This window comes from Leuciscus leuciscus (genome assembly GCF_965113295.1).
Source record: "Leuciscus leuciscus genome assembly, chromosome: 6".
Taxonomy (NCBI): domain Eukaryota; kingdom Metazoa; phylum Chordata; class Actinopteri; order Cypriniformes; family Leuciscidae; genus Leuciscus; species Leuciscus leuciscus.
Window position 1 is genome coordinate 44,553,369 of NC_138730.1, and position 24,109 is coordinate 44,577,477.

Below are 24,109 nucleotides of genomic sequence, written 5' to 3' on the forward strand. Positions count from 1 at the left end.
TTTTCCTTTCAATTTCCCCCCATTATATTAATGTAGGCTAAAAATGTATATACACATAATATAGACTACATATTAAATATATGATATACATATTATAAATATATTAAATATATTTTGAATTACAATAAAGAGAATTTGAGGGTAAATGTCATGAAAACAATGTAAAAATACAACAAAAAAAATTCTTTGCAAAATATTGATTGGAATAATTCAGTGCAATTCTCATAGACTGGAAAGTGATGTGCAAATAAGTAATAATAAACATTTATTTAGTTTACACATAGGTATATAAAAAAAATAAAACCACAGTGAAAATAAATCTGGCAGGCATCAAGGGTGCAAAATGGTCCCACAACAAAATATTAAAAACTTCTTATTGCCAAAAAAACAGTCCAATTGTTCAAAAACATAACGCCTTTACAACTTTTTTCATGTCTTTTAGTACATTCGCATACATTTCCCTAACACATGATTTAATAATTGGTTTGCGTTTTTACTGTTTTAAGGATAACTTCCCTCTTTATGTTCATCAAAAGAAATAAATAAAACAGCACTGACCTTCCAGGTTAGAAAAAAATATGGAAAAATTGTTTTAAAAAGGGAAACCTTCGTACATGCAATTATTGGTCATTATCTTTAAAGTACTGTTAACCATTAAAGGAGTATTTTGGGTTTATGTATTTTGTATTTAATCTGCACCAATGGCAGCAACTAGACATTATTTATTATTATTTAATGGACCACGGTAGGTGCATTATGAAATAATCAGAAAATTACAAAGCAAAATACAGACACTAATGGATGGAAGTAACATAACTTACAACATAAAACCAGAAACACATAAAACATTGCAGGAATGGTTGACAACTGAACTTCTGGAATGTGGATTCTTCATGGATTTCTTCTCTGGTTTGCTCACAAGCTGTTGAGCTCTTGGAGCGTTTGATCCAGGACTTGATGCATCTCCAGGTTCTGCTGTTTTGACTCAGCCAGACTCTCTGAAATAAACCAGCATTACAAGACATGGACTTACTGGTTCCATATAAACATCACTGATCATCACTGCAAATATCTGTGCAATTTTTGTAAACAGATTTCATAACAAACCTGCTCCCTCCAGGCTTTAGACCAGTGAACTATCAACCACAGCTGGGTTACGGAAGTAAAATCCCATTCATTTTGACTCCACTAAGAAATTTAATTTTCATAGCCCTTTTTAAATACAGTAATACAATGTGCTCTGAGATTTTTTTTAAGTGATATATGCTTATAGGAGCCACAAGTGTCAAACTATTTTTAAATAAAATTTGTTATCATTGGAAATGGAAACCAAGTATGTGACCAAGTCTTCTTGTCAACCTTAATATGTTGCATATATTTGAATATTTTGCAGCATATTTTGAAAGTCTCCTGAGTTCTTACTAAATATTAGATGGCAATATTATATCTCAGCAACAAAAAAAGTCAGCATTTCTCCTCTTCTCAAGTCTTCTTCCTAATCCAGCTGTCTCATAAACCTTGTATATATTACGAATATATTACATTACGGATGTACAAGATTGAATGTTGTTGGCTCTATGAATTGCTCTTGTTCCAGTATTGTAAGTCATTTTGGATAAAAGTGTCTACTAAATGCATAAATGTAAATGTAAGCATTATGCTATGCTATATGCATATAGACAGTATATAGGGATGGGCAGTATTTCAGATACAAGTGGGAAAATAGTGTAAGCTAATCAGTCTTGACCGGTTGTTGATTTTTATCAACTAGCTTGTCAAATGTGTTTAAAGCATTACTGCATGTTAGGGCTGGGTGATATGACACTACATATCATAGCTATGATATAAAGTTTGAATTGATGGAACTTTCTAAATCGTTTACATAGATGGGCCTATTTTTGGGGTAAGCAAATTGATCCGTGCAGCTTTTATTGGGCAGGAATTATTGGAACGTTGGAGTGGAAAAAGAAGCACTGATGAATGATACTCCACAAACATCTTCAGCTTTTAGTTTTATTGTATATATATATATATATATATAATAAAAAAAAATCTAAAAGGGGTAAATAAATAGTGTCAAATGAATCTAAATTAATTCTAATTTTAAATTTTAGATACACTAAATTAATAATTTTAATAAACTTATAGAAACAAACTTTACATAAAATAAACATAAAATTACTTAAAAAAGCATTGGACTACCTGCAAAAAAAACACCAACTCAGTTTATGCTGTGGAATCAAAACTGATATTGAGAATTGTGAAACCATGATATTGTTACTGTGAAGTAAAATTGAGATTTTGGTCATACCGCCCATCCATATTCTTTGCTAGATAGCAGAAAAGGTTCCCACGGTTTTACATAAAGTATTAATTTTTTAATAGTGTTCACCACAAGTAATAGACTACATTGTAACCAGAAATAAGTAGCCTATATAAATGGCTGCTATTTTGCATAAGTTTATTTGTAATTGCCAGAAAGAAAGAAAGAAAGAAAGACAGAGAGGGCAGAGATGAGGTTAGGAATGATAAGTCAGTAGGCCTATGTAGTTTCTTCATTCACTGTGACCTGTACCTGCACTGGATGGCCTATTTCACATGTATTTTGTGTATTTTCAAAATACAAAATACTGTATTTGTATTTAAATAAAAATTTTCACACAGCATTTTGTATTTGTATTTGTATTTTACATACATTTCCATGTATTTATGCCCATCTCTGTATATATATATATATATATTCAGCATTATGCTATACAAAAGAGGATCATTCACATTTTTAATATGAAGTAATTATCAATTGTGTTGTATAAAAAAGTTGATAAGTGCTTCTTTATTACAAAAAAGAGCTACAAAGATGACTAAAAGGAGAAAGATTAAGACTAAACTTAGAGAGGCAGGAAACATGTTATATTCGTAAAAGCAAGAAATTGAAAACAAGTGGGAGTGTTCAAAGAGATGAAAATATTTATTACATTTTAGAGGAATAACCAAACTTGAAAAGACTGCAAATATGTAAGGCACCAGGGTGAGCAGAGAAAGACAAACAGAGGCACAGCCAATCAGAAAGCCACAGGGTAATTTATGCAGAGCAGCAATGCTTGATTGAAGGAGAAGGGCTGTCAATCACAGTTCTGATTTAGTAATAATGACGCATCTGTCTTTGATGCACGTTACATCCAGTAACATCTAGGCACTCATGATATTCAGCTCAAGCACTGCTGACACATAAACCTTCTATAATGAGGTCATATCATTGAGCGCAAGATCCAGCTCTTCACTAATGGCCTTGTAATTCTGCTTCTGAGCATAGAGTTCATCTGGAGGTCAAAGGTCAAGAGCAGAAAGGAGAGGCGTTTCGGTAGAGGATGGAGGAAGCGGGAAACGGGAACAGAAAAGAAAAGGAGGAAAAGAAAGGAAACAGTCAGTTCAACAGGTTCGAGAGGACGAGACACAGCACATCAAGTCTTTGGGCAAAATCTTGGGCTGCGTCCGAAATCACATACTCGTTGTCATGTTGTCATTATCATGTGACCTACCAGCGTCAGCTTCCCTGCCATTCATAAATCCTCTCCCGTGGCCTCATGGGACAGTAAAGTTTCCATCACATGCACACTTCAGAATCTCACTGGAATAATCAGGTCATTCGGGTTCTTTTACTCTTTTATGAGTACTGTGAAATCGGACATACTCCTTTTGTCACATACTATCTTTCGCCTTCTATATTTTATGTATGCAATTTCGGATGCAGCCTTGATTTTGTATTCAGGCTCTACTAGAACAGGTTTTCATGCTTGAATGTTGATTATTTTCCTCATATTCTCCATTGTTGCGGCTCCTCTCTTCCCAGTCTGTCAGTAACGCTCTGTTTACTTCCTGTCTCTATGAAGCCCCTCCTTCTGAAAAGCACACTGTGCTCTGATTGGTCAGTTGGAGCAGTGTGTTGTGATTGGTCAAGTGATTCGAGCGTGTTTGGGAAATGCCCCGCCCCTTACATAACCACCAGTTTCAACCATAGACTGTAAAAAATATGGACAAAGCGTCTGTGACGTCACCCATAGACTTCTGAAGAACGGTTTTGAGGCCGTTTATGGGGGGTATGGGCGGCGCCATATTTCAATACAAATGTTCAGAAAGGATAACTTACAGGTATGATGTGTTGTGTCAGATCATGGCCGAGACGTCAAATTTCAGGAATTCCAATCGGCGCAGCCTATGCTCGTTGTCAGCTGTCAATCAAGCTGTCAATCGCGCCCTTATTTGTCATACATTTTATATCTAAATACGATCTAAACTAACGAGTTAGAAAAAAATTCACCCCCCTCACAGTTGTCAGGCACTCGGAACCTATCGACAAATACTATAAAAGTCCATGGGACCAACCTGTAAAAACATGAATTTATGCTGTGAAAACGGACATTTTAACAAGGGGGTGTATGGACATTTGCTCCCTTTTGGGACCTGCCCCTAGCGGATTTTCGATGTATTGCAGTTTTTCGCACTTCCGGGTAGGCTTCATTTTTCAGATTAGAATGTTGCCGCTTGGTTTCAACAAACTACTAACTAACTCAACCAGGCCCCGCCCCTTTATTGTGCATATTAGGCGTTTGCTTCTTCATTTAATAGCGCTTTATACAGTGTAGATTGTTTCAAAGCAACTTCATCAAATATGAGACAAATTCAATTTCAGCTGTTAAGCAGCTCAACAGAAGACAATAGTGTCATTATCCAGCTGTTTGATAACGTAGTCAAGCCAAAGGCTAACCATATCAACTACGGTTATTTGTCCGACGTAGTGAGCGATATATATAAAAAGCATTCTGATCATTTACACTGACTCGTAGACGAGCCTGTATAACCCGTTCTTCAACTTCTTCCAAATCAGTTTCTGGTTCAAACATATATGGCTTAATTAAACCATTATTTCCACTTGCCTTCGTGCAGCGTTTACTACAGTAAAGTTGAGCGACTGGATCTCTGAGCTGGTGTGAGTGAGTGGAGGCGGGGCTAATTTGCATATTCATGTTTCCGCATATACTAAATGAAGCAAGAGTGCGGAGATACATTCAAGCTATTTAAAGGTATATGAAGAAATAAAATTTAAACACGTTTAAATGTGTCATTTTGGTGTTTTAAGGGATAAATTGATTGACTACAGGGGGACTTTATCCCTAAACTCATCGTTAATCAGGTCATAAAACAATAACAGGTAAAACATGCTAGCACGATTACCGCTCTTCTTTCTGTCACTACAATGAACAGACAAATAAAGCTCGACTAGCTCCGGCACACAGTCAAATGGGACAAAGGTTAAATTCCAGCTGACGGTATTAGTGACGTCATTAGTGAGGGAGGAACCGTTAATCACCGCTGGAGAACCGGGAAGCGGGAACTTACCCTCAAGGTCATCGATGGCCTTTTCCAGTTTAGCCACCGACCTTTCAGCAAACTCTGCACGAGTCTCGACCTGAGGGGAAAAACACAGTGGGAAAGACTGAGTGAAACGTCAGAGAATGGCCATGAAATATACTCTATGTGTGTGTCCATTAAACATTTCATTTATCTAATAATGACACATCTGGTTTAATGCAAGGAAACTCAATCTCCCCCCTAGTTCAGTATAATGAGATTGCATGCTTGCTATTGGTTGGCCATGGATCGGCATCTGCATTGTGTACTTGTGTAAAGCATGCAATAAGATGAAAGACTTGCATGCAAAACTATTAGAATAAACAGTTGTTTTAGGTTAAACTTTCCCACCTCTTTCAGTTTATCAGTGAGAACTTTGATCTCGTCTTCATACTTGTCCTCTTTCTCCGAATACTACAGAGAGAAAACAAACAAAAGGTTATTTAGACTCTCGGTTCTCAACTTCGCTTTAAAACTCAGATTTCACAGTAGCAACATAATACCAGAATTGTTCATTGTGCAAAAGTAAATAGAATTGTCAAGAAATAAATATTACAAATATATTTTTTATTTTTTTATAAACTTTTTCAAAGCATTAACAGAAAGCTTCATACAATTAAAGTTATAGCTTTCCCCCCCATTATAACCCTTTCCGCCGAAATAGTTAACCATACATTACATAAAGGTTAAGACAATAATAGTAATAATAATAACAATTTAAATGTAATAAAAAAAATTATAATATATATATTAAAAATATTAAAAAAATATATATATATACATACATAGCCAATAATACAGTTTTCTGACATATTCGTGGTCCGTACATAATTATAAAACAAAACCCCAATTGGTGATCATATTTAACATTGATCAATAAGTGGGAGAGTCTTCATCTTCTCAAAATATGTAATCATGGGTTGCCAAGTCTTATAAAAATTTTGGACATTAAATATAAAATTTTCTCTAATTTTAAGTATGATACTAGATCACATAACCACATTGAGGCTGTAGGCGGGCTTGTTGACTTCCACTCCAATAATATTCTTCTCGCTAATAAGGAGGCAAAAGCAATAACATTTGTACTTTATTTGTCAATGATACTCCTAAATATTACAGATATTGTTGGCTCCCTGATGAACTGCTTTGTTCTGCTCAAGTAAGTCGCTTTGGATACATAAATAATGTAAATTAAATGTATTGATATTATCATGAAAGTTAAAGGCCCGACAATATATCAAAAATACTACTATGACATAAACTGAATATGAAAATTCACAATTTTGTAAATAAATAAGCAATTGCACAAGTGTGATTTACCAGCTTAACAATGAACAAACTCTGAGCTAAATATTGTTTTATTATTAGCCATAACACATAGTGACGGATTAACTTATGCAGAGTTTGACTGGACGGACGTCAACATAATTGAGATCAATTTTATTTTCACTTTGAAAAGTTCATAAGCTTATTTATTTAAAGGGATAGTTCACTTTGAAATAAAATTTTGGTATGTTTTAGCTTACCTCAAGGGCATCCAAGATGTAGGTGTCTTTTTTTCCGCAGTAGTTTCAATTTTGATATTTTTAGGTCAAACCGTTCTTGTCTGTCAGTCATTTAATGCAGGTCGATGGTCACTGTCTCAAAGAGCATGCACAGAGCCTAAGACACGAAACGAGCGGTTTGTGTGAGAAAACGAACAGTATTTATATCGTTGTTACCTCTTGTACACAGCCACGTCCAAGTGATCTGAGGGCGCGGGGGGGTATATACACTAGATGTCGCCTTGGCTACGGTTTCGTTCCAATGAACTGCAGTAGCCAAGGTGACTTCTATTGTATATATCTATATACCCTCAGATCACTTGGACGTGGCTGTGTACAAGAGGTAACAACGATATAAATACTGTTCGTTTTCTCACACAAACCACTCGTTTCGTGTCTTAGGCCATCAATGTGTACTTACGATGGGGAATTGTTTAAATTTGGACTCTGTGCTTGTGTTTTGAGACTGACCATAGACCTGCATTATATGACTGACAGACAAGAACGGTTTGACCTAAAAATATCAAAATTGAAACTACTGCGGAAACAAAGACACCTACATCTTGGATGCCCTTGAGGTAAGCTAAAACATACCAAAATTTTATTTCAAAGTGAACTATCCCTTTAACTGTCCTAATTATGCATGTTTAAATGTTTCGTTGTATTTAACTACAGTGAATCTAAGCTTTTGATAAACTTTACACGGAAATCCGTTTTGCCCCGTGGAATTATGGGTCGTATGTCAGCTGACTTACCTTATCTGATTGAGCTTCTAAGGACTTGAGATTATTGGTTACATTTTTCAGTTCTTCCTCCAGATCTCCACCTTTACTGTAAAAAAAAAAATAAATAAATATCAAATATTTGTATTCTTCACCTTTTTACAGCTTGAATGGGAGTTCCTGACCAAGTATTTTAATAACATCAAGAGTCGTTTTCTGCTTATCAATATTGATCATTACGTCATAATCCATTAACTTTCAAATATTTAATACGTTTTTCAACCAGCTTGGATCAGCAAGACACTGTAAAAGCTTATTTCTGCCACAGAATAAAAAAATATATATCTCATTATTCTGTCTTTATTTCTCGCAATTCCAAGTGTATATCTCGAAATTCTGATTTTACATCTAAACCGGAAATTTCAAGGACAAACCTCAGAATTGTGAGAAACCACCTTAAAGTGAACATAAAATCAAATTGGACTACTTCATGTTCCTGGTCTAAAACTGCACAATTCATCAGTGCATGTTATTCCAAAGAAAAAAAAAAGTGACTTTATAATCTTTAATAAAAATGTCTGCATGCAACTAAAATGGGTTTTGATCTCTGTTGCATGTTGACTTTAAGCTGTTTTTTCTAGCAGAGCACAGACCTGTACTGAATCTGATACAAGTTTAGGTAAGCAACTTCTGATTGGTTAAAGAGGACCCATTACACCCTTTTACAAAGTCTTGATTTTGTCAGTCTGTCAGTAACGCTCTGTTTAGTTCCTGTCTCTATGAAGCCCCTCCTTCTGAAAAGCACACTGTGCTCTGATTGGTCGGCTGGATCAGTGTGTTGTGATTGGTCAATCGGAAATGACACGCCCCTTACCATAACCACCAGTTTCAACACACTACTAACTAACTCAACCAGGCCCCGCCCCTTTATTCTGCATATTAATTATTTAAATAAGGAATATAGTGACGTGTTCGTTCCCGGAAGAAACTCAAGACTACAATGGAGGCGTTTCAGGGAGTTCAGAAACACTGACACTGATATAGAGAAGAACTCAGAGCTTTTTCATGTTAAAACAGCAACATTAGACTCTAAAGAAAGATGAACATGTAAAAAAGCACATTAGGTCCTCTTTAAAATCTGTTTACTGTGTTGAACTTTGTGTGTACTTACAGTTCTGCAATCTCTGCTCTCTCTTCTGCCCTTTCCAGTTCACCCTCCAAAATCACCAGCTTACGAGCGACCTGCAAACACACACACACAAATGACCTTTACAGAACCACTCCTGATTCTAATGATAAAGTATCTGTATACTGTACTATAAGTGTGTGTGCGCCTGACCTCCTCGTATTTGCGGTCGGCCTCCTCAGCGATGTGTTTGGCTTCTTTGAGCTGGATTTCCTGAATTTCCATTTTCTCCTCGTCTTTCATCGCACGGTTTTCAATCACCTTTATTCCTCTGGATGCAAAACACACACAGATAAACAGATCATACACATGTTTTGTAATGCATTTTATTGTGGGCCATTCTTAATGAACAATTTCACTCCCTAAATAATGCATGCATTTTTAGTGTGCAACTGATGTGTCATTGACATCCAATTATAGTTTTTGTTAATATTTAGATTTAGATTAAATTTTTTTATTTTCTGTTTTCAATTTTATTTCAGTTAAAATTGTAATAATTGTATTGTTTTTGTCTTCTTTTTTAAAATGGCTACATTGTGTTTATTATTATTTATTTATTTATTAGGTCTAGTGATTTCATTTGAGTTATTTAAGTAGATCAAGTTCAACTTAAGCAGAAATAAAATAAGTTTATGTTGTTTTATAATTTGATTTTATTTCAGTAAATGTTTATATTTTACAAATAACAATTCTATGGTTTTAGTTTTAGCTTTAGTTAACAATAATAACCCTGATTATTGAGCAGAGAGGATTGCTAAACTCAAAAATCTGCAGTGAAATAAAGCTAACAAAAATTAAACAAACTTTGGTTACACTTTATTTTAAGGTGTCATTGTTACAGTGTAATTATATATTTAAGTACTGAGTAATAATAATTAACAACATGTACTTACTATAGGGTTAGGGTAGGATTATGGTTTAGTTGAGGGTTAGTTGCATGTAATTATGCATAATTTACTGTTATTACTATGGTAAGTACTTGTAACGTATGTAACAAGGACACTGTAAAATAAAGTGTTACCCAAACTTTTAAGTCATTAAATTATGCCAAGTGTTTTATCTTATTAACTGAGGTACCATTTTGTTAAAGAGAAGACTGAACACAGAGGGAATGATGATAATAAGATGGATATTATGACAATATTTGGTTCTGACCTGTGTCATTTTAGTATCATTGAAACCCTTGAGAACTGAACTGAGCTGGATGATGACATCGCTATTTTATGCAGAGCTGCTTTATAGATGATTTGAACCATAATTGATGAACTTTACGCAGTTATTGAACCAAACTGAATCAACACTGAACTGATTTCAGCTAAACAAAGATTATTTACTAAAGTCTTTTTAGAGCTGCTTTACAGCAGAAATGAATTCTGTTCGCATCACTGAATGATTATTTTCCTGTTTAACCTGTGTGTGTGTGTGTGTGTGTGTGTGTGTGTGTGTAATACTGACCTCTCGCTCTCATCCGCCGCCTTCTCTGCCTCCTCCAGTTTCTGAAGTGCAGTGGCCAGTCTCTCCTGAGCCCGGTCCAGTTCCTCTTCCACCAGCTGGATCCTGCGGTTCAGAGCGGCTACGTCACCCTCCGCCTGTGCACATACAGAGAAGCAGTGGTTAAAGATCCCCGTTATAATCGAAAGGAATAAGGGAGGATCAAAGATCCTTAAGGAACAAGTGGCGCTCACTGCAGAGCCATATGATCCTCCCATTTTGACCAGAGAGGTGGAGCTGGGTGTCAAGCTCCACCCATTTTTTTCAGAGAGGTGGAGCTGGGCGTCAAGCTCAGCCCATTATGACCAGAGAGGTGGAGCTGGGCATCAAACTTCACCCATTTTTACCAGAGAGGTGGAGCTGGGCTTCAAACTCCGCCCATTTTTACCAGAGAGGTGGAGCTGGGCTTCAAACTCCGCCCATTTTTACCAGAGAGGGGGAGCTGGGCATCAAACTTCACCCATTATGACCAGAGAGGTGGAGCTGGGCATCAAACTTCACCCATTTTTACCAGAGAGGTGGAGCTGGGCTTCAAACTCCGCCCATTTTTACCAGAGAGGGGGAGCTGGGTATCAAGCTCCGCCCATTATGACCAGAGAGGCGGGGTTGGACGTCAAGCTCCACCCATTTTGACCAGAGAGGGGGGGGGCTGGATGTCAAGATCCACCCATTTTGACCAGAGAGGGGTAACTGGACATCAAGCTCCACCCATTTTGACCAGAGAGGCGGGGTTGGACATCAAGCTCCACCCATTTTGACCAGAGAGGCGGACCTAGGCATGTGAAAGCTTTCGACCCACAAAGAGTGGAAGCTCATTCTTTCAGTTTGACTCATTTGAATGAGAGTTTGTCCTCTGGCTCCTGCACAGATCACAGTGGGCCTCACGCCTCAAACACGCATGACATTATCATACCATTATGACTCCTTAAAAGTCACAAAGCAAAATGGCTACAAGGAAAATATCAAGCGCTTTTGGTCTTCAATGCACAAATATCTTAAGTAATGGAATTTACAGTTACATTACGTTTCATTAAAGTATTTAATCCTATACTGTATAATATTTTATATATGAATTTATAATTATCAACATGATCAAAACTTTGCTGATAAACCCAATCTCCTACATGCCGTCTGTTTTACATTGCTTTATATGTTGTAAACTACAGAGCTTTTATCATAAAGCTAAGCACTTACATAGCATATAGCAGATATAGAGTGATGACTGATATTTATACGCACTTTATGTAAGTATTCTGCTATACTGTTATAAGATCTCATTGGTTTACATTAGAAGAATCCCATCTTACTTTTTTGTCCAATACTTTGGATAAAAGCGTCTGCCAAATGCATAAATGTAAATATATTTGCTCATTTTGAGTCTCTGAAACTGAGGTGTTTTTTTCTTCAGTGATTATGAGCTATTCTCACTATATGAGCCATAAAAGCCTGAGGCATCAAATATGATACAAAACTTTATTTTATATTTCCTTTTATATTTTATCAAAGAGTTCAATAAAGTGTCGCATTAAAAAAAAAAAAATCATTTTTTTCTGATTATTATTCAGGCTTTACGGGGTTAACTCCGTCTCAGATGTTTCTCCTAGACACAAATTACTAAATTTTTTGTCATATAGTAAGAGTTTAGAGCTATAAAATGATCATTTGAGACTGAGGTCAGAAGGAAGTTGGTCCACAAAACCATGCAAAAGTAAATCAACGAGTGCTGATGTTCCTGGAGAGCATAAATCTGTTCTATATCTGCTGGAGGTGAGGAACCAGATCATAAATCCTATCAGATCATTGCATCTGCTGAATGTATTTAGTAAGTGACAACTCGTGCCTTTCCAAAAGCTGTATGGCTGAAAACACATCTGGGTCAAGAGTTTCAGAGCAAACTGCAACCAATCAGACAGGAAGTGAGGATGTAAAGAATGTTTGCTGCTGAATTCCATTCTTAGAAGGAAAGGTTCTAAATGGAACTTTAAAGGGTTCCGTCAGGCACTTCATATATATAGAACCTTTTAGGGGTTCCAATCCAAGGGGTTCCAAAAGTGAGCAGAAATGATGATGATGAGGTAACAGGTTTGATGTTTGATGTGGTAAACGGTGTGGAGTTTGTTCTAGATTCAGTCATGCACAACTTTTTTGCGCACAAAAAGTATTTCTCGTGGCTTGATAAACTTAAGGTTGAGCCACTGTAGTCACTTGGACTATTTTAACGATGTCTTTACTAACTTTTCTGGGATGGCAGATATTGATTACATAGAAGTCTATGGAGGAGTGAGACATCTCTCAGATTTGTGTTCTGAGATGAATGAAAGTCTTACGGGGTTTTGGAACAACATGAGGGTGAGAAATTACTGACAGAATTTTCATTTTTGGGTGAACTAACCCTTTAAAGTGGGTTTCCAAACCCTCCCTGGGAGACAGTATTTTGTGTGCACATTCAACACAAGCTGATTTAAAAGTTAAAAGTATTTGAAATCACGCCAGAAGTCCATTTCTGTATAGACACAAACCTTAAAGTCTTGACTACAAAAAAAAAAAAACTATTGAACATTTTTCCACCATTATTGCCCAAGTTCACTTAACACTGGTTGACTATAGTGTGGTCACATTATGGGGTAAGTTTTCACAATGGGAACCTGCTGTTTATTGGCAATGATTTGTACTAGCCATATTCAACAACTTATATAACAACATCTTTTCAGCAAAAGTAAAACAATTATAAAACACAAAACAATTGTCGTGACCAAAATAAACTAAAGACAAAATTTAAAACACATGTGACATTTAGCCCTGATGAGGGCTAAATAAATAAATAGGGCTTTCAAAGTACATATGAAAACGCTAAATGCCTCATTCATTCACTCATTCACTCATTCTGACAAAAGCTTGTTTTCTCTAGCAGAGGTTTCTAGATTTTCATTTAAACCTCGTGTTGTTAAAACAAGAGTATTTTTATTTAAAAAATGCCCGGTTTGGGGCAAATCATCCTGATATTTATTGGCCAAAACAATGGGTTGATATTTTTGCATAGCCTATTTTTATGTGTGTTTATAATTGCTTTAGGTAACATATTTTACAGTGTCAGTTACATACATTAAACGTATTTCCTATAGTAATAACATTAAATTACACATAATTACAAGCATGCAATTAAACCTAAACCAAACCAAACCCAAATCCTAACCTTATAGTAAGTACATGTAGTTACTTAATATTACTCAGTACTTAAGTGTATAATTACAGTGTAACAAAGACCTTAAAATAAAGGGTTACACTTTATTTTAAGGTGTCACTGTTACAGTGTAATCATAATTAAGTACTGAGTAATATTAATTAACAACATGTAGCCTACTTAGTACTTACTATATGGGTTAGGACAGGATTAGGGTTTGATTGAAGGTTGGTTGCATGTAATTATGCATAATTTACTGTTCTTACTATACATGTAACATTATGTAACAATGACACAGTAAACTAAAGTAAAGTGTTACCAAATAAAGTGTTACCTTGTTTTATTGTTTAAGTATATATATAACAAAAACTACTAAAAGACAGATTTTCGTTGTAAATGTATTTACGCCACATTGTGACAACATGCCCCGCTATTGTGCCAAGCTAAACTGAATAATATTGACTGGAGTAAACAATGTGACAACTAGCCCCGGTCTCCCCCTATTGGAATTTCTGAGGATAAAATTCAAAAAAATAACATACTCAGATATAAACGACTGTACAATAAAACAAGCAATTGTGCAACTGGACCTGGCAACTTCACCAACGCGTTCACTAAAGTGTGACAACTAGCCCCGGTGTCCGCTGTTTGTGTTCAGCGAGCACCGAAACGAGTGAAAAGCGTGAGACAGCAGCGGGAGAGAAAGAAAGAGGAGGAAAGATCATGGATTCCTCACTTTCTCTCGCAGGTCTCGTTCATTGTCCAGTTGCGTCTGCAGAAACTGCGCTCTGTCCTGCGCCTCGTCCGCCTGATGCTGCAAACACTGGATCTTCCTCTTCACGGAGTCTAAAGACTTCACAGACATCTCCAAACCTTACACAACACCTGAGCGAAATGGCGAACTGAATCACTTCATAAGCAGAGAGCGCAGATGTGGATCCGCTGCTTAAAAAACTCGCAAACTTTCTATTGGCGCGCGCCGCTGCAAAATGAGGAATCCTGGAAAAAAGGGCAGGAATGCGCAAAAAAAAAAAAGAAAAGAGTCCAATCCCAGGAAGAAGATGCGGGTTTCAGATGACATTTGGGGGGTGGTGTTCCTGTTTGACTTCTGCTACTATTATGTGCTGCTGACTGACTTCTGGACATATTTGGTGTTTCTAATGAATGACCACGTGTGATTGCATCAGGTAGTTCAAGTTCATTTATTTATATAGCAAAGTCCTCAATGCACAGAAAATAAGCATTTTTCACACTAGTAGTTTAAATCATTTATTCACTAGCAATGTTAACAGAGGACATACAGGCATCACAGGGGAATTCAGTCATGCACATTTACAACACACTCTCAGATGACGTATTATATTGAGTTTAATAGGGTTATGTTGCGGAAATCCCAAAATATATGGAAATATTTTTTTTTTTCACTCATTTTTCTATAGTATAAATTAGAAACAATTACACCCCAAATGTGAGTTTTAAAGCTTTGTATTTAAAAAACAACAATAATAATAAAAAAAATAAGTTAAAGAAATATTATACAACTAAGTTAACATGCTTGGTGAGTCGGAAATTTGTTTAAATCCTTATATCCTGACAACAAAAAATAAAGTGACGCCCATAAGATGGGAAGCTATTCTACATCATGCATCTGTTATTATTTACAAGAATACACACAATTACATAAGATTTTTAAGTGGATGTGCACATGAGACACAGTTGTACATATAGCTCATATATATCTGCTCGGTTGCTCACACACACACACACACACACACACACACACACACACACACACTGAGAAGTGCTCCATATGTTCTTCACGAGGAAGTGTTGTTGTGATCATTGGCCCTCTTACAGGTTATGGATCAGACAACTTGCTCCCAATCGAACTGCATGCTGATGAATTTCACACACTGAGCTTGGAAACACGTTCTCAAAGTCCAGACAGAAATAGTTCTATTGTCCGACTCAGTAAAATATATGATAATCGCATGAGCCACATTGAAACGCATTTGTAAAATGTGATAAACACACACTGTGAGTGCACATTATATATCAATGCTCCATTGCTTCATTGTATGATAGTCAGACTGATGAATTGCATTACTTGCCAGAAGAATACTTTATTCCAATTATTATTAATATGCCATTATTTATTAAACCATGATGTGTTATGCGTTACCCACTGTTTTATAAAAGCAAGCCAAGCTGATTTGACCACAGTTAAGGGTGGCTTATGGCCTTAATCAAACACCAGTGTGAAGACAACAAGAGTGAGTGATAAATAAATTCTTTTTAAATGAGAATTCACTGTATGACGCTTTTGCAATAGCATTTGTGTTCCAATCAGTGAATTCCAGCATGTGTGGGAGTATTTTTGCAAATGGTTTATGGTGTGTGTGTGTGTGTGTGTTTCTCCCCCCATGAGTTGGATTCATTAGATTCAATGGCTGAAGGTTCATTGTTTGCTTTAGTTGAATTCCTCACATTCCTGCGCTGTATGTGTGTGTGTGTGTGTGTGTGTGTGTGTGTGTGTGTGTGTGTGTGTGTGTGTGTGTGTGTGTGTGTGTGTGTGTGTGTGTGTGTGTGTGTGTGTGTGTGTGTGTGTGTGTGTGTGCGTGAGTGAAAGGAAAGAAATGAAGTGAACTTCATGCTCTGCACAGACACTGTTGCCTTGTATAGAAATATTACACAAGTTAAGAGATTGTGCCACCATGATCTAATTTAGGAACGTCTGGATTGTTCAATCTAATTTGTCAATATAATGAAACAGAAACAAACTATCTGTATTTTTAGAGCTCGGGGTGAGTCCATTTTCAGAGAGTTTATCTATTATTTAAAAGAAATAGTTCAACAAAAAAATAACAAGAATATCTAAAGCCTAGTGAGCCGCCTCGCTGTCTGCTGCAGAATACTCCTAACTCTCAATTTCAATTAATGTGAAGAAACATTTGGGGTTAGTATGTTGTAATGCTTATCGTGTCATATTCTAATAAGCATAAAAATACACACAAATATTAGATAAAATATGACAACTTTTTTTATAAATGCTTTTGGCATTGAATATATATTTGAAAGAATATTTAGACACTATGAAGCCTGTATTTATAATGCATTATAAGGGTATGCTTAATTACTGTTGTTACAATTATTCATGTGATGATACAACACATTAGAAGTTTGCTTATAATGCATTATGAATACCCGCATGATGCATTATAAATGCAGGCTTTATCTTGTGTTATAATGCATACTCTTAAAAGTTATAACCACAAATAAGTATTATAATGCATTGTAAATGTTGTTATGATTATTTACCAGATGATACAACATATTATAATGTTGTCAAAAGGCATTATGCATGTAATATAATTCATTAATAATACTCTTATAATGCATTTTAAATACAGGCTTCATAGAAAGTGTTACCATGTTGTTGTTGTTGTTTTTTGGAAGTTGTAAATAATACAAAGATTATACTACTATTTCAGCTTGTTCTTTATAATTATTTGTGAAATTTACTAGCAGTTTCTGAGTGAAACTTGTTTCAGCGTAAATCCTTCAGGAAAATCGTGACGTTAATGTTTATAATATCTTAATATCTTCATGCTTTATAGTCACATTGAGCAGATTAGAGCTGGATGATAATATAGTTTACATTTATGATTCAAGCAATCAAGATTTATATCACTTTATGTGAGTGTACTGTAGGCTATATGCGGATAAAGAACATGCAAACTTTATATAAAGAGCTAAATGATAATTAAGTTTCATTTTGCGACAAAAGTTGCAACATCAGTTTATGCATTCCCAGGGTTTTCTGACTAAATAAATGCGTGCAATGCGATAAGTCGGTTTGGATGAAAGTGTCTAGCAAATGCATAATGTAAATGTCAAAAAAAAAAAATATATTGCACAGGAGTCATAATGAATGAAATGGTCTTTTCGAAGCTTGACGTGGTTTCCTTGTATGGATCAATTAAGCGTTTCACAGAGGAAAAAGAATGGGTTTATTATTTATAAAGTCCCTTTAAGAATTCTGCTGCACATTTTATCCCAGTGTGTTGAAAGAATGCAGCTCTGGGACGGTGGACGTCACGTCCAGACAGTTTTTTATAATGTTTCTCGGTTGTGCAGCTCTGGCTCTCATGCTTTTGCGGTCTGGATTTTCTCCCTGTGGGTTTCAGAGGTGGCTCTCGCCCCTAAATATCCATTTCCTCTGCATGTGAGCCCGGATTCCACAGTTAAAATATAAAAAAAGGCCGATGAGTTCAAGTAAGCCGTTGCTAGAAAATTGCACACTGAAGACGTTTGACGTCTGTGGGGCGTCCGGTAACAGAATGAGTGGGAAAGACATTTATTCGAGGCTGTCAACGGTAGCCGAAAAGGAATGTGGGGAAACTTTTTCTTCCCATTTTTTCCACATGGAGCTGCTGACATGCTCCCGCTATGATTAAAGCACCTTTGTCGCTGGAATGAGAACAATCTGTCTGAACCCTTCGCATCCCGACCAGGTGCAAAGATTTGCCACATGCATATAAAAGTTATGAGGGAGTTATTATGGTGATCACATGTGTTTTTGATTTTGATGATGCCATTTAACTGGAAACTGTCGTCTCATTGAAGAAAAATGATTTTAATAGTGAAAAGCGTCTAACGCTTGAATACTCACGTCTGACGCCTTTTTCTCAGACAGCTCCAGCTTCTCCTGAGCCTCTTTGAGAGCTTCTGAATATTTATCCAGTTCATCTTCAGTTCCTTTCAGTTTCTTCTGTAGACCAAGCAACTCATCCTCGAGCTGATGAAACAAAACCAACAACAGAACATATTAGCATGGATGGATAGATAGATTTAGAGAAATGTATTTATTAGGATTAATTCCTTTAGATGAACCATCTTGTTTTCGAGGGGCTCCCATAGATGGAGGGATGGAGGAAGGATGGATGGATAGATAGATAGATAGATAGATAGATAGATAGATAGATAGATAGATAGATAGATAGATAGAGGAAGGATGGATGGATGGATGGAGTAAGGAAGGATGGAAGGATGGATGGATGGATGGAGTAAGGAAGGATGGATGGAGGATAGATAGATAGATAGATAGATAGATAGATAGATAGATAGATAGATAGATAGATAGATAGATAGATAGATAGATGGAGGATGGATGGATGGATGGATGGATGGATGGATGGATGGATGGATGGATGGATGGAGGAAGGAAGGATGGATGGAGGAAGGATGGATAGATAGATAGATAGATGGAGGAAGGATGGATGGAGGAAGGAACGATGGATGGATGGATGGATGGATGAATAGATAGATAGATATGTAGATAGATAGATAGATAGATAGATAGATAGATAGATAGATAGATAGATAGATAGATAGATAGATAGATAGATAGACAAGAAATGAAAGTGATATCATATATCATTGTTCAATCTTCATTGCCCTTTCAAGAAAGTTCAGTGAGAGAGTTCATGTTCATGTGTTGATAGTTGAGTGTATTTTCAGATCCTGCAAACAGTGCATCTCATGAACTACAGACTCTCTGAGGCCATACATGTGAAACACACGCTCAGCATTAATACACTGATCAGTGTGTGTCCTCAGAGACGCTGATATTACCGTCTGCAGCTGCGACTCGAACATCAGTGAGATCTGCCACTTCATTAGATCTGACACATGCATGTACTGCAGATCTGTGCTGGAATTCTGTTTGTGTGATTCTAATTCTAGAATCTGGAATCTTCTAAACATCATCACTTACATTCCATCGACTGACCTTATTCACAGCAGCGCCATCTTTGATTTTTTAATGGGAATGAAAGCGAGGCTGTGAGGGACAGACATGCATCTCTTCAATGGGCTGGACTGTTGTTTAATGTGTTTTTGGATTTGTTCTGCTCATGAAACACTGGAAAAAATATCTTTCCAAGAAATTTCAGTTGACTAAAAACTCCCGACAATATGAGCTGTGGAAAATTGTAAGTAATCTAGGAGCTTTACACAGCGGATGCCATTGGAAACACAGCAAGACAATAGAGAGCCTAAGTCCCGCCCCTCCGCTTCCGGCTCATGGGACCTTATTTCGGAAAAAATATGTATGGTAGTCAATGGCGAGAGACAACTTATCTTTTTATTCCGTCTGAACTGTGCCCTGAATTACACATATGACGTTTGTCAATTTAAAAGATAATTATGAAAGTCAAGAAAGTCGCAGTTTGTCATAAAACAGAAGAGTAACATTTAGTTTTATGTGAAAATCACTCAATGAACTACATCTCTCGTCTCGCACTATGTACGTATGTGTGCAGTCTGGTACAAAACACTCAGGCATGACGGCGTAACGTTACGATTATAACGTAAGACTATAGAGAAAATGACAGACGTTAGCTTCAGTAAAGTTAGCTTCATTCATTGAGAGAAAAGGTATGACGTCACATGTGCGCCTTTTGGGTTTGTAGTCTTTGTAATTACGTATTTTCACAGTCTTATACTGTACCTCAACAGTTTTACATCAAACTGCGACTTTCTTGACTTTAAAATGTGTCTTTTAAATTGACAAACATCATGTGTGTAATTCAGGGCACAATTCAAATGAGATCAAAATATTTGTTGTCTCTCGCCATTGACCTCCATACAATATTTTTCCGAAATAAGGTCCTATGGGGGTCCACCGGAAGGGGAGGGACTTAGGCTCTCTATCCCTCACAGCCAAGCGGGAAGGAAGTCGACCGGAAGTTGAAGCCGGCCGCGTGCCACCATCTTGTAGCAGAACTTCACCTGCTGTTAGCATCCCATTGACTCCCATTCATTTTGACGTCACTTTGACAGTGAATAACTTTACATCTGAGGCGTTTGAAGACTCCATTTGTCCATTATTTATTTCTAAAGAAACACGACAATGTATAAAATGCTCCATTACCTTGTAGCTTACGTCATGGCCCCGTAAAAACAGTTTTTGTAAAAGTAGGCTAACGATTGCGTCATAACCACGCGACACTCTGTCGCACAGTAGAGAGATTACCGTATTGACGGGAGGAGAAGCTCGCGGGCAATCGGGGGGACGTGGAGGCAAAATGACAAAATAATTAATCAGAATACCTAGCAAAAGTTACTCCTGCTCGTAGCTCATGGACACCTCCTACTCACACTCTCCGTCTCTGCAAGATTCGGAAGGGAATGATTCAGATTTCTCATGCCACAGCCACTAGAAGACAGACGGGTTGCTCACGTCACATCTACGTCGTCAAGCTCAGTTTGAGTCTGCGCGTCAGGAACGGAAGTCCTAAGAAATCGCTGAAAATGGGCTTCACTTGCCTCAATTGAGTTCCAATGAGATGACTCTGTCCATTTCTTATACTGTCTATGCTCACAGCTGGCTTCACTTTCATACCTGTCATGGCGCTGCTCTGAATAAGGTCAAGCGACACCGGTGGCCGTTATGTGAACTGCAGCTGCTCTTACTGCTCGTGCTCACGTAACGCTCAAGAGACTGAACGTGATTCAATGTCAATGATAGGCTACAACGAAGTTATTTTTCGTTCTTCGCTTAGAAAACCTTTAGTTTGCAGCGATATACGAACATCCAGACGTTTAGATGAAAATAAACACAACAGCGGTGAGAATAAAGCAGCAGTTCATAAAGCATCTGAGTGGATATGTTTACACCAGCTCTGCGATTCACTGACATCATGTCGACAGATGAGGTAATTAAAATGACACTGTTATGAGTGAGACTATAGACTAGGGCATATATAGTTCTATGTATGTGAGACTATAGTTTGAATTAATCCCTTTTCTTTGCATTACACATTGACATTACAGTACTTAAATCGGCTCTTTCATATTCTGCATTATCGTGCACATTCATTTACTGTGTCATCTAGGCTCTCGGGAGCGCGCGTAACCGTGACATGATCACATCCTTATGATTTTCCCGGCAAAAACGCCCCGTGTCCTTCACATAAAAATCAGTCTACAGGCTTTCAAAGACAACCTAAAAAAGTCAGGGAAGGTCTAATTAATTAATTCATTTATTTATTTATTTATTTATTTGTTTGTTTGTTTGTTTATTTTTACGATTTATTACAAGCTGTTTACACATTGGCAATAATAATAATAATAATATAATAATAATAATAATAATAATAAAAAACGATGAATACATGAAAATTCTTACATATTCTTTAAAATGGTCTTGAGTGAACTGAAAATGTTTATAATACAGCCATTAGCTCTGGAATGTGTGGGAATGTCGAGAGGTTTGTGGGATGCTGCACTCCAGAGACATGTAAACAACTCCAACCACACTCAGGCCCAGAGAAACAGCTGGCACGCTTCGGGATTATTCCCACTGCTTCTATAGCCCTGGATACCATCATCCCTCAGTGGGGTCTGGGAATGAAGCCAGAGTTCCCAAACTATGCCTCCTTAAACTATTCAGATGGCAAATTGTGAAAAATTACTCCGAAATAGAGATTTCTTTGGCTGCTATATCTCATTTAAGCATGAATTCAAGAAAAACAATGTGTTGCATCCTTAAAGGCACTATATAAAGTATTTTGTTAACGTTTTTAAGCATGCAAACTTATATATAAGTATATCAAAGTATACCATAGTGTCTGAAAGCATTACACTGGTACCACAAGTACTTCAATCTCAGTTAACAAACATTAATTCTTCTCAACGATCTGATTTGCATGTCCTCGTCCTCCTCTCACCTGTTTGCATTTGTCTTCCGCTGCTTTCTTATCGGACTCTGCCTGTTCTGCCCGGTCGATGGCGTTCTCCTTATCCAGCTTCAGCATCTGCATCTTCTTCTTAATCGCCTCCATTTTTGCTGTTTTTTGCTCTAGGAGTGTGTTACCCGAGAGAGAATGAAGAGGAAGCTGAGAGCTACTGGACAAAGAGAGAGAAACACAGCGCTTTTCCTTGTGAGATGAGAGCGGGGAGAGTCCACACTGAACTGAAACGCTGCTGTCGATGGTTTAAACCTGAGTTTGAGGAGACGAGACTCATTCCCTGGTGTCCTCCACCTCCCCTTCCTCAACACACACACACACACACACACACACACACACACACACACACACACACACACACACACACACACACACACACACACACACACCCTCCTCAACCAAACCTTTTACCCACAGAAAAGTCAGCAGATTCCCATATTAGGAGTGAGTAACTGATCTTCTGCTAGAAGTGAGATGTGTATAAGAGTTGACTGGCTCCTCATGCTTCATTAAACAAGGCAAACTCACTCTACTTTTTTAAAACAAACTCATCAATGTACATTTCAAACGAGTTTCTCAGTCTTATCAAAATATAGTCACTCGCTCTGCTTCTGAAATGACTCTTTAACATTATCAGTCCTTTTTATTTTTTTAGTTAACATTCTGAGATTTAACACCCATGATTTAATCAATATGATATAAAATGTAATTTAATTCAATCACAAAAAAAAAGTTAAGCCTTAAAAAAAAAAAAAAGATTATGCATTTCAGTTGTATATAGTAAAATTCCATCAAATTGAATTGAATAATCTTAACATATTATTCATATTTTGAATTAAGAATTTTAAATGAGTAAAAAAAAAAAAAAAAAGAGCTTAATTAAACATTGTGTTTAAAGGAATGAGTCAATTGACCATTTCAGTTTTATGATTCGTATTCATAAATTTATTCATGTATTTATGACTACGAAATGTTACATTGTACCATCAAGATTTATACAAAAATGTTTTATTAAGCTCTATTTTTTTTACTCATTTAAAATTCAAAATATGAATAATATGTAAGGATTTTTTCAATTCAATTTGACTATTAATTGAAATTTGAAAATTATTGATAACTTTTTTGAGTGTAGTCAGTAAATCTTAAATATCCTGTTTCATTCATGTTGCATCAAACATGTGTGTGTGTGTGTGTGTGTGTGTGTGTGTGTGTGTGTGTGAAGCATATATATGCACACACACACAATTACATAAATAATGTACAATTTATTATTTATTTAATAGAAAATTATATATGTTATTAATAGTCTATATATTTATTTATATAATTTATGTAATAATAAACAAAACAAATATATAAACAAAAACAATTTGCACAAAAATCTCATCTAAAAATTTTGTGGCGATTTTAATATGTAAAATATGTGTGTGTGTGTGTGTGTGTGTGTGTGTGTGTGTGTGTGTGTGTGTGTGTATACATATATAAAATTCAAACATTTAAATGCATTAAAAAAAAATTCATGGAAAACTTTTTTGTCATCTTCATAACCGTTGGAGTTTCCTGGTTGTTCTGATATAGTTTGATCCGCAGTCGAGCGTTTGCTTCAGTGTTAATAACAGGGTTGGTCAGAGACACGAGAGGCTGCTTATGGGAAAAAGGGACAAAAATGGAAAAAGTGGAATTCTGAGCCAAGGAAAAGTCTGAGGAATGTTTGTGCAAAACGAAATAAGCGATTCATAGGCTTTGAAATAAGACGTATGTTTTCTATATATTCTGGATAATAGATTTTAATTATGAATATCATTTGTCCCATGCAATTGCCG

At 36.5% G+C, this 24,109-nt stretch overlaps 1 protein-coding gene across 4 annotated transcripts; it reads right to left on the minus strand.

Moving 5' to 3' along the window:
- Positions 1-248: 248 nt before the first annotated feature.
- tpm4b (tropomyosin 4b) lies at positions 249-22,596 on the minus strand. Of its 4 annotated transcripts, none has more exons than XM_082173223.1 (9): positions 22,266-22,596; positions 18,206-18,331; positions 10,317-10,450; positions 9,015-9,132; positions 8,847-8,917; positions 7,709-7,784; positions 5,761-5,823; positions 5,398-5,467; positions 249-998 (listed from the first exon to the last, which is right to left on the minus strand). In XM_082173223.1, exons 1-9 carry the CDS (start codon positions 22,377-22,379, stop codon positions 916-918), a joined length of 855 nt encoding a protein of 284 aa, XP_082029349.1. In that variant the 5' UTR covers positions 22,380-22,596; the 3' UTR covers positions 249-915. The 4 variants fall into 4 exon arrangements, with proteins under 4 accessions (XP_082029349.1, XP_082029351.1, XP_082029348.1 ...); XM_082173222.1 differs by lacking the exon at positions 249-998 and adding an exon at positions 2,945-3,320; XM_082173225.1 differs by lacking the exons at positions 18,206-18,331; positions 22,266-22,596 and adding an exon at positions 14,270-14,541.
- Between the last annotated feature and the right edge of the window lie 1,513 nt (positions 22,597-24,109).

Bases quoted from the DNA above. Each gene is read 5' to 3' on its own strand.
- tpm4b (XM_082173223.1), bottom strand. From the start codon at position 22,379: ATGGAGGCGATTAAGAAGAAGATGCAGATGCTGAAGCTGGATAAGGAG. The intron at 18,332-22,265 runs GTGAGAGGAGGA...TTGTTTCATCAG, and splicing joins CGGAAGACAAATGCAAACAG to CTCGAGGATGAGTTGCTTGG. The intron at 10,451-18,205 runs GTGAGTATTCAA...GTATGTGCACAG, and splicing joins CTGAGAAAAAGGCGTCAGAC to GCGGAGGGTGACGTAGCCGC.